The 13,085-nt window shown below is 40.6% G+C and overlaps 1 protein-coding gene across 1 annotated transcript in view; it reads right to left on the bottom strand.

The window, feature by feature from the left end:
• Positions 1 to 13,085, bottom strand: part of LOC139735952 (uncharacterized) — a gene marked incomplete at its 3' end in the record, with an annotated part of 140,507 nt that overhangs the window by 21,160 nt on the left and 106,262 nt on the right. Inside the window, exons 4-5 of the mRNA XM_071646705.1 lie at positions 12,037 to 12,130; positions 486 to 540 (exon numbers count right to left, since the gene is read on the bottom strand). Of these exons, the coding sequence (XP_071502806.1) occupies positions 486 to 540; positions 12,037 to 12,130 (149 nt within the window). The remainder of the gene's footprint in view (positions 1 to 485; positions 541 to 12,036; positions 12,131 to 13,085) is intronic.

The raw sequence follows: 13,085 nt of genomic DNA on the forward strand, positions 1-13,085 counted from the left end.
GTCTCTCCACTTTGAATGTACATGGTGCCTTGCAGTCGGCTTTGATTACAGCATACCATTATCCTTCATAGATGTGACATTATTCACGACCCTGAAGTTCACGGTTTTCAGAACTTCTCAACACCTTCGGCCATTCACAAGCTTGCAAATTCAGGAGAGGGAAGTTACATTCGGAACATGAATGGGCAAAAAAAAAAAAAAATCCACAACAAACCTCTTTCACATCTGGCTCCCTGATGTTCTATCAAACGGGCTATATAATGGGGTATATTGCCCCTCACTTTCTTATAATCCAATTAACTGCACAAAATGAATGATTAAAACAAAATGACTGGCTGTTATTTTCAGGGCATCATAAAAGGAGCATTGAGTTCGCAAAAAATCACTCCACATATCTTTCAGTCGGGCACATCATGGACTGATGAGCTTGGGCAATATACTCTGGAGAATATTGCCTAGCCAGTCAATATTCGTGCATATCTTACCATCCAACTTGGCCAGCTCCTTGAAGTGGGGGTACAGATGGAGTGTGGCATTTCCCTGCAGAGTGAACCAAATAAAAGGATAGAGGAAAACAAAATTAGAGAGAATTTACATTCAACATATTTCTTTGTGGCCTATATATGATTAGTGAAATATTCCTTTGAAGTGATGAATGATGAACCAGAAAGGATTATCTCAAGACTACAGAATAACTTCAAAATCCAGAAAGTAACAATTATGAACAGCAGAACAAGAAGGAAGCTGTCAGTTATCATGGCGTCCGATTGCAATGACGGCACTGGTCAAGGATGTGGGCTTCACAGCATCTACTTAAACAGAAGATGTGCAATGAACACATGCACTCAATGGATTGACGAATGACTGTCCCAAACAAAGCGCATTAGCATCACCCTTCACACAAATACCATTTTGAATTAACAGGGTCTGTTTCCACAGAATCTGCACAAGTGATGTAAGGAGTGAAAAGTGTGTTGAACTTTTTGTTTTTTCCATGCCCAGTGACATTATGCCCTGTCATACAGTTGTAATCGAAACTTCAAACTGCCAAAGTTCACAATGTGGCATGAAAACATGAGCCCCTTTCATCATGTCTCTCAGTTTTTCTGGTAAAGCCTGTAGGCCTACCTCTAGTGTATCATGGCTTTCTCACAAGTGTCTTGGTGATATAAATGAGTGTAGAACAGCAACAGAAATTAGGACTAAAGCGTATAAACTAAAGAGGTAGTGTAGGCCTATGTGTAGATGGTTAATAAAAAATAAAAAGGTAGAGACAGAGAAAAAGAGATAGACACAGAATATAATGCACATTTATGTTTTGTCTGTAAGGATATTTAAAGCCTATGAATGCGTGTATACATTTGTATGTATGCATTTCTGCCTGTACAATTGTATGTTTGCACATTTGTATACGCGTATGTCTGTCTGAATGTATATGTGCATACAGTACATGTACATACAATGGTTTTAATACACAAGTATACCAGTCTGGTCGGGATTCTGCGCAATGATAATATACCCTAGCCAGAGACTGGTAGCCTTCGTTCAAGACTTCCTGGGGAAAGCACATGGTGGGCTGACATGGTGGGAACAAGTGACAGCTGACACCTTACAGGACAAGATAGTTCCGTGTTGCATGATACTTTCAGATAGAGCATACAACACACGTAGCACCTCACGAACAAACAAAAAGAAATGCGGCGAGCTTTACGCCCATCAATTTCGAAACCCAACGGCACAGCCTGTCACAATAATTGTTTTGTTATGTTGTTTTCAAATCCTCTACTTCTGGAAGTTTCCTTTTTCTTTCACCCAATCAACAAATCACATGTCTGCTTGTTGACAGACTAGGATGTGCTTTGCGATGCTTACAAAGCAGTTTTTGCAGTGTACTTATACATTCTTCCCAAATCATTTTCAAACATGCTGAGTTATAGATTAAAAAAAAAAAATATGACAATCAAACACAAGAAAAAACAATAAAGCAAGATTGCGTATACACTCACTAGTGATAACATGACATGACAACAGTATCCAATGTTTTATCACATCAAGAATGCCATACTAAAACTCAGAAAATTATCCACTGCTCCAATCCTGAAACATACTGCTGTACTGGGATAAACAATTGCTCATCTATAATTCTGGAAATCACCAAACAACACTGAGCAACATTGCTCTTTTCAGTAGAAAATAAAACAAAAAATCTGCAAAAATTCCACACTTTCTTTCAACATGAATGTTCATAATGACATACTCTTCCCATGTGACATCTCTCCCTCAACCTCTCAAAATCAAATCAAAGGAACCTCCCTCAACAACCATACTATTCTGAGATAAATAAACAACCTCTAATCTCCCTCACAGAGCCCGTCAATGAAGCTGCAGTCTCGAGATCATGCCAAATTGCTAGCGTGAATGATTTTTCCAGCGCTGCCACAGACATAAAGGCAATATTTTCATTTCAACCTTTTGATGGGGTGTGACGGCAAACAGAATGCATAAGGCAGAATCATAGTTATACCTCCCTCCATCCCCCCCCCCCCCCCAACATGGTGCCCAAAGCCCTATGTGCTGATATTTTGTGCAAACTAACCCCGTTCACTTTGGGAACATCCACAAATGCGTTTGGAATTCATCCTTCGGTGTGAACAAATGGCACCTTGAATTAAAATCCAGTTTCATCGGGGCCAGCTACTTGTAGTATGTTCCCTTTCTGGCATAATTCCTGGCACCCCCACACAAGAGACGGTTGTGCATGACAATGAGCCATTTTCTTTCTCTCTCTCGCACACACTTTTCTCATTCTATTCGGGCTGTAGAGGTAATCTATTCCAACACGCAGACAGAAATCTAACAGGCTCAAAAATAGGGGGGGGGGAGGGGAGGGGGAGCAATCAACCTTTCTGACATGTTTGCCATCCCGCAGAGTGAGCAGACACTTACATCAACACACGGGGCGGGCATGCGTGCATTCAGTGTGCCAGATAACGGTCGCCGACAGGTGTGAACGGTAGCATTAGTCTGCGCATGCAATCATCGCGGAGGAACCAAACTCGCCCATTGCAATTGCAGATGACGGTAAATGCGACAAACTGGACATGAATGATGCAAGCTGCTAGATGAAGCTCTTGCAATGTAATCTCCATCCATTCCGCCTTACTTTCTCTACAATTCTTGTCCCCCCTCCCCCAGATAAACTCCTCGTGCTGATTCCCTCTAAACTTTATGGCTTGATGTAAAAACAACAACTACTATTACAAGAGGTTCGCATGGTGGATGTGTCTTCACAATCACCAGCCAAGTCCATGCATGGCAATAGATTCTCATCAATGGGTGTACCTCACATTCAAGAACCACAGAGTTCATAGAGACTTAGAGCTTACATTTTGTCATGGACCACGCATTCCATGATTTTAATCTAAAGTAACTAAGCACAGTGGCAATCAGATGTGATCGAAACAAGCAACCTGCACCTGAAGCTCGCTCTGTGATGGCATCCCGGAAATTTCTCGCTGGGAATGCGGCGAGCCGGAACCTGTCGCCCTCCACGGCCACCAGTGACAGAATGCCAGTCAACTCGTACGATTTGCAACAAAGCAATGATGCTCCAGTCAATCTCCTTCAATCTTTACGGCAATTCATCCACAGTAAAGAACAAAGTGCCGATGATTTGCAAAATCACCTTATCATTTGTGGCCGTACATAATCTAATTACAACGGTTATAACCTTCGTCATTTCCGCTTGATCGCTGTACACAACACGTAATTGGCAATTCGCTTGTGAGCTTTGTTAAAGGGACGGGTATACACTGTAGTTGTGGTCGAGATGGCATTTCAAGTTTCCAACCTTTTTGTGAGAAAATGAGACACCTCTTATGAACTATGAAAGAGAGTATAATTGTAATGGGAATTCAAAGTTTATTTGATGAATATTGGTTTTGAAATGTCAGAGATATCCAAAAAACAAAGAGGCCCTTATAAAAGGTGGGACCCCTTTTATCCCCCCCCCCCCACCCCCATTTCTTGCCCTAGTCCAGTCCCAGCTTTTCAGTGTAGCCTTGGGTGAACACAATACTGTCTGGAGGTCAGAAGCTCTATGTGAACAGACTGCAGGGCAGGGGCAGAGCATACAGCCATGCTCTCAATGTAGGCTGCACATAGGGGATGTTAAACACAAGAGATTTCCCACCTAATGTCGTTAGACCGTCATTGTATCGTCTTAAGGGTGGCATGATTAAACACGCCTCATTGACACTGGTGTTAGGAGGGGGAGGGGCGCAGTGTCTAGAACACAACGTGTTGTACAGTATGTACCTGGAGTAATTTTGGCTCCAAATCATGATTCCACGACGGCAGACATGTACAAATAAAGATTGCGGAGGCTTTACAAGAAACTCTGCGTAGAAATGCATCTTTCTCCATACGCGGATACTGCTTCCCATATCCGAGGGGATTTTCATTCTTTTGTGCCAGGAAATACACACAAACAAGGAAGTTTTCTGTCACTGTTAAATTCTAAAACGAGAAATATTTGCGGCATAAAAATTTTGAAAATTGCACAAAATCAATAAATTATGAGTAAAGGCCTACAACATGTACTGAATTGGGTTGAGAAACAATTTTGTGCGCATTTCCCCCCGTGAATCCTGGCTCCTTTGCGAAATTCACGAAAGTTAGCTGACTTTTGCAAACATCTGACAAATGTTTTTGTGATATAATATGCTATCTTTACATGAAATTGAACAGACTTTAAAAGAGAAGAGTAATTTTCATCTCTGAGATGGGTAATTTTCATCTCTTTCAAGGAAAGGTTCCTGACAAATATGATTACAGTTTCAAAGTCACCAGTAGAATACAGCTATCAAAGGAGCAGAAACTGGGTTTGCAGAAACTCCATTTATCTTGCTTTGATGAGGCAATGATTTTACACCAGTGTTCTTTGCCTGGAACAAATAGTTTGTTCCTATAATATTTAGTGTCATATTTTTGCACCAAATATCAATGGCTACAGGTTGAGAGTATACTGCAGGCATGGGCACTTTCCTAGTGCTTTGCAAAGTCTTGAAAAAGCAGGCATTACAATTCCATGTGATATGTCTGCATTGAGAAAGATCCTTCGCACGATACTCGTGAACCATTATTTCGCAAGCTGATGATTACTTCTTGGTTTCATTTTACCAGTCTACCCACTAGATGTATGCCAGTGGAGGTAAATCACGTAAAGACAGAAATAACCTATTCATAACTAGATTGATTGATACTGATAACTATGGGCATGTTTCATTCCATGATATGTTCTCATACAATTACTTCTGCACACCTACACATAACATGTGGGCCTATAGGGCACGTCCAGATATTAACTGCAAACAAAGGAAGCAAGTAGGTGGGAATAGTATATCAAAATGTCATTGCGTGTGGGTGGGCTGAAGCCTCATACCAAATTGTCTGTCCAATGACAAAGGATATTTAAACCCTTTTTGGGTGTCACTCTTCTCATATCTTTTTCTTTTTTTCTTCAGTAGGGGATGCAGAATCTAAAGAGAGAACATACTACAATCTAAGCGTATTGCTTGTTTTCCATTACCGCCACAACAAGTGATGAATATGGTGCCAAACTGTGACAGACTGCAAGCTTTTAGGTGAAGCCTAAAAGGTCAGTGTGAACTTCCATCTGTTTTTCCCTGCTCACAGCTCATATACTCTCGGAGATAAGATGCTCAAAAGCTACCACTTGATAAATACCATGTGTCTGAATGTAATTTGTATGACTTGTTCTTCCATGCAATGTATAAAGAGAGATTTGCCAGACAGGGTACAAATAACTAAAATCACAACAATACAGCCAGCAATCATAACCACTATCACAGTATGATGAAGGTTATAGGCCCTACCCCCTAAAACTGCAGAAAAAAAAATAAGGATACAGTTCATGAGCTTCTACTTTGGTTTGTCGCATGACAAAACTTCAGCAAACATTTGTACGCATTTGTTCACAATCAATCAGGTGTAGACAACACCTATACACTTGTCAGTGTGTGAGTATAGCATTTTTCAAACTTGCAAGAATCGCCTCATTGTCAGAAATGCCAAAATTTATGTCAGTGGCTCTCTGTACGCAATGTATAAACTGTAAGTATCATCCAAGCTACACGCCTGTTTGTATAACCTTAAGACTCCTCCTACAAGCAAAACTATCTCTATTCAATCATGTCTTCCTTTCACAAGTAGGCCTAAAGCTTTGGACCAACACTTGTTGCAACAAATACGTTAAAATTCTTTTTAAAAAAGGAAAAAAAGAAAAGAGTACATATTTTGAAAATACTCTGCCAACATCGTTTTTTCTCTTTCCATTTAAAGGTAGGCCTATCTATTTGCGAAGACTCTGAACTGATTTTCCACTGCGCTCACGGAATAAGTTCCTACCTTCCCTAGCCTTGGCCGGAATGGACGAAATGGACGCGTCCAGTCTGTATGGCAAAGTCCAGCAGCTGTGCATTATATGCCTCATGTGGCCAGCATGCACTGTCCCCTCTTCCAGTGTCCAGTCTGTCCATGTCTGTCTGGCCAGTCCAGACAACCTTGGGCCACAGTTTGCATTACACTAATATGGGCGGTCTGGCTGGCTCTGCTGGCCTAGCAGCGAGGCCGACCTCTATCGTTCAGTTTTTCTGGTTCGAGCTCGCTACTGTCTAGTCGTTCGTGTGCGTCCGTGCAGGCTTGCATGGACAGTCAACTGCACATAATGGCGAAGGTCAGACAACAATAGCCTTACAGCTAACGGCCTTACATACCCCCTCAACATGGCTGCCTACAATATTCTTCCATCCATCGTTATGAAGTTGTTCTGCCAATGCGACGACATTACATTGGGACTAAGATGACACCATTCATATCAAAGGCAGGAATGATATTGCAGAAGCCGGAAAAAGAAGCCAGCAGATAGACCACTCAGTTACTTTTCCTTTTTTTTTTTCAATGAGACAGACATTGATTAAACTATGCAGTTATCAGACGTGAAACTACGAAATTGTAATCTACCTTACACTAAATGAAACAAAAAAAAATCCCAAATCATTTATTTACGCTTGTCATAATTATGATAGCAGAGGGCAATGATGTCAAATCTAAAACCATTTCACTCGCAATGATCGTGATAATTATTGCTGTGGTGCTATCACAAGCAGTGGGTGGTTTGGTTGGGGCGGGATGGCATAATTAACCCCCCCCCCCTCCTGTTGGCATCTCTACAGCATGCTACATAAGCACTAGCCTGATTTCCCACCTTGGGCAAGTGAAAACCAAAGTCAGGCAAGTGAAAACCAAAGTCGGCCAAGTGTTTTTTTTTTTTCATGGACATTAACAAGCAATTAATTTTGAAGTAAACGTTTTTTCACTCCCCCCCCCCCTCAAACCCATGACACTGAGAAGTCAACCATACAGAAGACCAAAGATAATGACTGTTTAGTGATGCAACGCACTTTGATTTCATTTCAGCGACTTTCCAACACTTAAAGTCGCACGATCGTAACCCCTAATGGTACGTTATTTCGTAAACTCCCGAACGAACGAAGTTTGTGCATGCAATTGTGCAATGCCAGACTGCAGTGCTACATCCATAAATGTGTGGGACAATGCTGCCACTGAGACACGTGTGTGCGTGTGTGTGTGTGTGTGTACGCATCATACTTGTACACAAACATTGTGACCGTGAGTTGCAGTGATTGGAGGAGAGAGGCCAGAAGACGCGTGGCTCTTTTGGCCTCTCTTCATGCGCATGCGCACTGTGAGTGTGCGTCCATTCAGAAGCTCACGTGGCTCGGACAGCCATTTTGGGTCAGGTGATTCTGAGACCCAGTGTTGTTCGCTGACCCATTGAGCCAACGCTATTCTCATTCGGTGTCACGACATTGATACAGAATGGGGGGAGGCAGTGTGTTGCGTTCGTCTCCGTACCGCACAAACCACTCGCCACGATTGTAAGGCTTTAAGTGAAGAAGGTGCAATGCAATACCAACACTCAATCGATGTTATTCCTGGTGTTTGAGCGTGTGAATCAACAAGTGCTGATTACTCAAATGATTGTGTTTTATCAAGCCCACAAATGATTTTCTACATAATTTCCCTATATTTTGGGACTTTCTTTTGGGGCAAATAAAATTAATGTTCGGGCAAGTTTTCTGTTACAATTTGAAAATCTGCTTGCCCAACTGGGCAGCGGTAAAAAAAAAGGAAAAAAAAGAAGAAGAAGGTTACGGCCAAGAGTGCAACATCCTTGGGGTTTCAAACAAATTACGATACGGAAAGAATAAAGGGGAAAAAGATAATGAGGCTCTGAAATAATCTTTACAAGGTAAATGGGTAATAGATTTAGGAGTGTCATCGAAAAAAAAAAAAAATCTTTAGACTGGATTCCTTTGTTACTGAGGATTCTGAAAAATTTAGCACTGATAACTTGAATGGAGCTTTCCAGAAAAATAATCTATACATATATACAATGTAGGTATAATTTTGTGTGTATAGGGGGGGGGGGGGGTTCATGCCAGATAAATTTGTACAACCTACAATTCATTCAAAGCAGAGAGGTCATTTTGCACCAAATGATTACATCTATCATAATTCTTGGCTGCCTTTTTAGTCCACTCTTGATTATCGTAGCAGAATTTATTCAGAGAGCAAATAATCTTCATATTCTAATCCAAATCAACTACAAGAGGCAAATGCCTATAATGATTCTGGTGATAAAAAGAAGTGGGTGTATAGTTTGAAAAATAGCTTATACTGTGCATGTAGTTTGAAATGTTTTATGGGCAATTACAATCTAATTTTCAATGGCATGAAACCACAATACAATAGCCTTGCTGATGTTCAATAAGTACCTACATGAATATCTGTATGTGGGACTTGCATGTCTGTGAGTATACATATGTGTGTATGTGTGGTTCTTCAATGACTTCTTTTTATTTCATTTCTTTTTAATGTGTCTTCTAGTCAATGAACTGGGCTCTTGGAATGAAAGAAACACACAAAAATTGCACATTCATTTTTTTTTTCTTCTTGTGAGAGAGGGTGTTCCCTTCTTTCTTAAATGAATTTTGTTTTTCCCAGAACCATTTAGGCCCGAATTCACGAAGGTGGTACAAATGAAACCATGGTTTAAACCATGGACAAAAACCATGGAGCACCGAGTGTCGCATGGAATATTTCGTTACGAAATCAGTCATTTTGTCGATGAAATGTTTATTTTGTAACAAAATGACAACATTTTGTAACTAAATGAACATTTTGTCCACAAAATGATAATTTCGTTAAGGAAATGGTCATTTTGTCAACGAAATGACCAATTTCATAACGAAATATTCCGTGCGACACTTGGCGCTCCATGGTTTTTGTCCAAGGTTTAAACCATGGTTTCATTTGTACCACCTTCGTGAATTCGGGCCTTAAAGTTCAACCTTGCATTTTTAAAAATTAAATCAATTGCAATGCTATGATCTGTAACAGAAACATTTTCTCCTTCACTTCATTACCTTCTCAATGGTGCGATGCAAACACGTACTGTATCCTTCATCATCGTATTTAAATCTGAATTGCACCAAAAAGGCCATTAGTTAGGCCTATTAACCCTTTCCGTGCCATTATCAGAGACATTGGACAGCGTGTACAGTGCTATGGGGTTTTCTGTGCCAATCAGCACTCTAAGAACACAAAAGGTGTCATCTTCGAGAAAAATTGTACAAGGAAATATAACTGAGAATGCTAGAGTTTGTTTGGTTCTAATAGTAGAATGGTAATAATTCATTCAAAATGCCACAAATTGAAATAAAATCATGAATGCCTCACTTGCCAGATATTCAGAAATCTGATCACTAGAAGTGTTTGCATATGGATTGATTATTTGCTCATGAATATTAAGTGAGCCTTGATGAAAACCATATCAACAAACAAAAGTTTGCTGTTGGCTTGAATAATTGGGTCTTAACAAACAAATGAAAGGTTGAAGGTTACAGAAAACAAAACATAACTAAGAATACTAGATTTTCAGCTCCCCCCCTCCCCCCCCCCAAAAAAAAAATGGCACTTTGTTCTATACCACACAAAATGAAAAGAAATTGCAGATGCTTAAAAAGGAAGATAAAACAAGTCTCCATTAAAAAAAAAATAAAAAAAAATGTCATTTGAAGAAAAACTGACTCAGCCTGAGGAAGTAACCTGTTCTTCATTTTTTTTTTCTTGTGTCTTGATTGTAGGTTTTGTAGGTCAAAAAAGAGGCTCTGTATCAATTTTCATGCTTTGTTGCATCGGCAGACATTACTTTGCCACACATCAATTACTTTGCCGCACGTTAATACATGCAAAAATGTTCATAAAACCACTTCACTGGCATGCACTGCAATAAAATAGTTTATTTCTATTTGTATAATCATGTTTTTGATCTCTGTAATTTTGTTTGATGTTGTTTAATAAAAATTGAAAGATAAAAAAAAAATATTGCTCGTATCAGCTTTACTGCTTGTAATTCTTTAGTACCCAGAGGCATAATTTTGCTGATAACACTATCTTCTATTTGTTTTCCTATCAAACTACTTGAGCATACACATGTACATATGCAAAGATGATCTATACAACAGATGGGAAATGTAAACAGACCATATAAATACTTATACAAAGGAACCATATAGGTCGTTTTGAGCTGAACATGAGCTAAACGGATAAGGATGCTTGAATTCCCACCCCCCTCCCCCATTTCTAGGGGGGAAAACTTAAGGAAAAACCACCAAGGGAATGTAGAGACAAAGCCCAAACCATCAAAGCAGAGAAATGTCGGGCAACCTTCAGCAAGAAAAGGAGGGCACAAAGGATGCCCAATTATTGGTAATATTTCAGCACCTATTGTGTCCGACAACCCTCCCGTCAATCAACACGGCAAAGGGGCGGAGCTCGCCGACCCAGCATGGTTGCCCCCCACGGCCAACGTCGATGGCTGGACTGGTTGAGTTGACCCCTATATCACTGGACAATCGCCAGTGGTCAAGCTTGCTGCTCTGGCCGTGCGCAGTGCACCTTGGCACTGGGCAGAGAGTGCAGGGAGAATGCGGAGACGGGAAGAGAGATGAGCTGCACCATGCTGAAATGACCAATGGGATGACCGCATCAGTGGTCACATCCACGGCTGGTCAGCCGTGGTCATCTGGCTTTTCCCTCCCCGCCATGGCACACTTTTGTGTCTGCCGCATGTTTTGCCTGAATCAGGGTGTGGTCGAAGCAGGATGCGCCACATATATCGGAAATTTCATAACCCTTTGAAAAGAGTACCTAGCCGGAAGCAGCATATCTCCTAAAGACCACTGTTGCTTCTCAGAATACAATTGACCACGTTCTTAAAATATCTTTCAGAGGATAATAGTAAAACTCTTCATTTCCCGGGCACCTAAAAATCGCACATCAGTTGTGTCATTCTCAGCATAATCTGTTAAAAAGTCTCCTCCTGTTTGTTATCGGCTTGCTAGCAAATCCGTCAAACCCTCCCTTCAAGGTATCTTACCCTAGGAACCATGAAGTTTGCAGATGCAAGATCTTACCAACACGGACAGCCGTAAATGAGAAAGAACTAAAACATATTCACTGCTTTTTCAGAACAATCCCATCATGATGCAGAAAGAACTGTATTCAATCACCACTGATCACAGAAAGTCCACTTTAATTCTATGTAATCAATGTAGATGTTCCAGAGGACAACCCAGCTGTTTCTCAGCTAAAACCACCGAGATAAAAACGCAGTGGACACTAACCTAGAGTAGTTGGACTCTCTCTACATCTTTCTGTCTCTGTCCCTAAAAGACGGTGATCTTCTCATAAAAAGTTTTCAGGTGGGCATTAGCACGGCACATCTTTCAGGCACTATGAGTTAAGCTTATGAATGGGGGAGGGTGAGGTAGCAGCGAAGATGCACAATAATGATTGAAGGGAATCATGCACTGGATCAAAGTTTTGAAACCAAATGAACACACAGGGGGAAACAAGACAACTCACCGTGAGAGATTCCCGCTTGCGGCCGCTCGTGACGAAGGAGAACCCTTGTGTCTCGATGGCCACACCTGTCCTCTGAACATGCTCCTCGACATACCTGTACAGAGAAGAAGATACAAATGGGCAAACACAAACAATGAGGGCACATTGGTCTGACTAAACTAAAAAACACAAAGAGAACTGAAGAAGTACCTTCATATCTTAACAAATCAATCATAATCCATGGTAATGAAATGCCAATTTTTCCCTGCTGTACACGAGAAGAAAACCAAGACTCTCTCCAAAAGACCCAAAATATCTTCTAGCCGCTAAAATTGATATTTCCAAGCCATTCCACAATATCATTCCCTAAAAGTTGGGCAAGTAAATTTGGGGGCAAGTAAATTATGGGGCAAAGAATCATATTTCTCAATGAGATTAAGGCCATCAGAATGGTGAAGAATGTCATAATAACTTGATGCTATCTTTGCTGTGTGCTCTATAGTTGCCCCATTTGAGAACAGTGCCAACGCGATTCAGTTCCATCGGCACAACGACATGCTGTAAAACCATAATCACGATTATGACCAGGGCATCTTGGAAAGATATTCAGAGCAGCCTGCGCTGACTGGCCGAATTAATTCAGCAGATCTACTACGGGGAATGGAGAAGAGAAACTTTTTTTTTTTTTTTAGGGTGGTTTCAACCAATGCAAGAACAAAAGAAACATCCCTTAAATCCATCAGTATGTATCAATGATGCTGTTCCAGCAATCTCTGGTCATCTTATCAAAAAATTCAAACGAGTTCTTCTTCTTCCGTGAGAGTGACCACTACAGCATTCTTCAAGAGTATCGTGCTATTGGAGTCATACACACTTCAGAGCCAATAAATGGCAAGACTTTAGAGAACCCCCTCAACAAAAAAAAAAAGCAAAACAAAGTAAAACAAAACAATATGCCTCAGGATTAAATGTAAGTGAGGGAAAAGTAGAAGAGAAAATGAATGGCTAAAAATATTGGGAATAAAGTGATAGGTTCTCTGAGAAAAGTTTTGAAAAAGAGAGCAATATTA

This window comes from Diadema antillarum, unplaced genomic scaffold, assembly GCF_040938485.1.
Source record: "Diadema antillarum isolate AM-2024a unplaced genomic scaffold, OU_Dant_1.0 seq00000613_RagTag, whole genome shotgun sequence".
NCBI classification, from domain to species: domain Eukaryota; kingdom Metazoa; phylum Echinodermata; class Echinoidea; order Diadematoida; family Diadematidae; genus Diadema; species Diadema antillarum.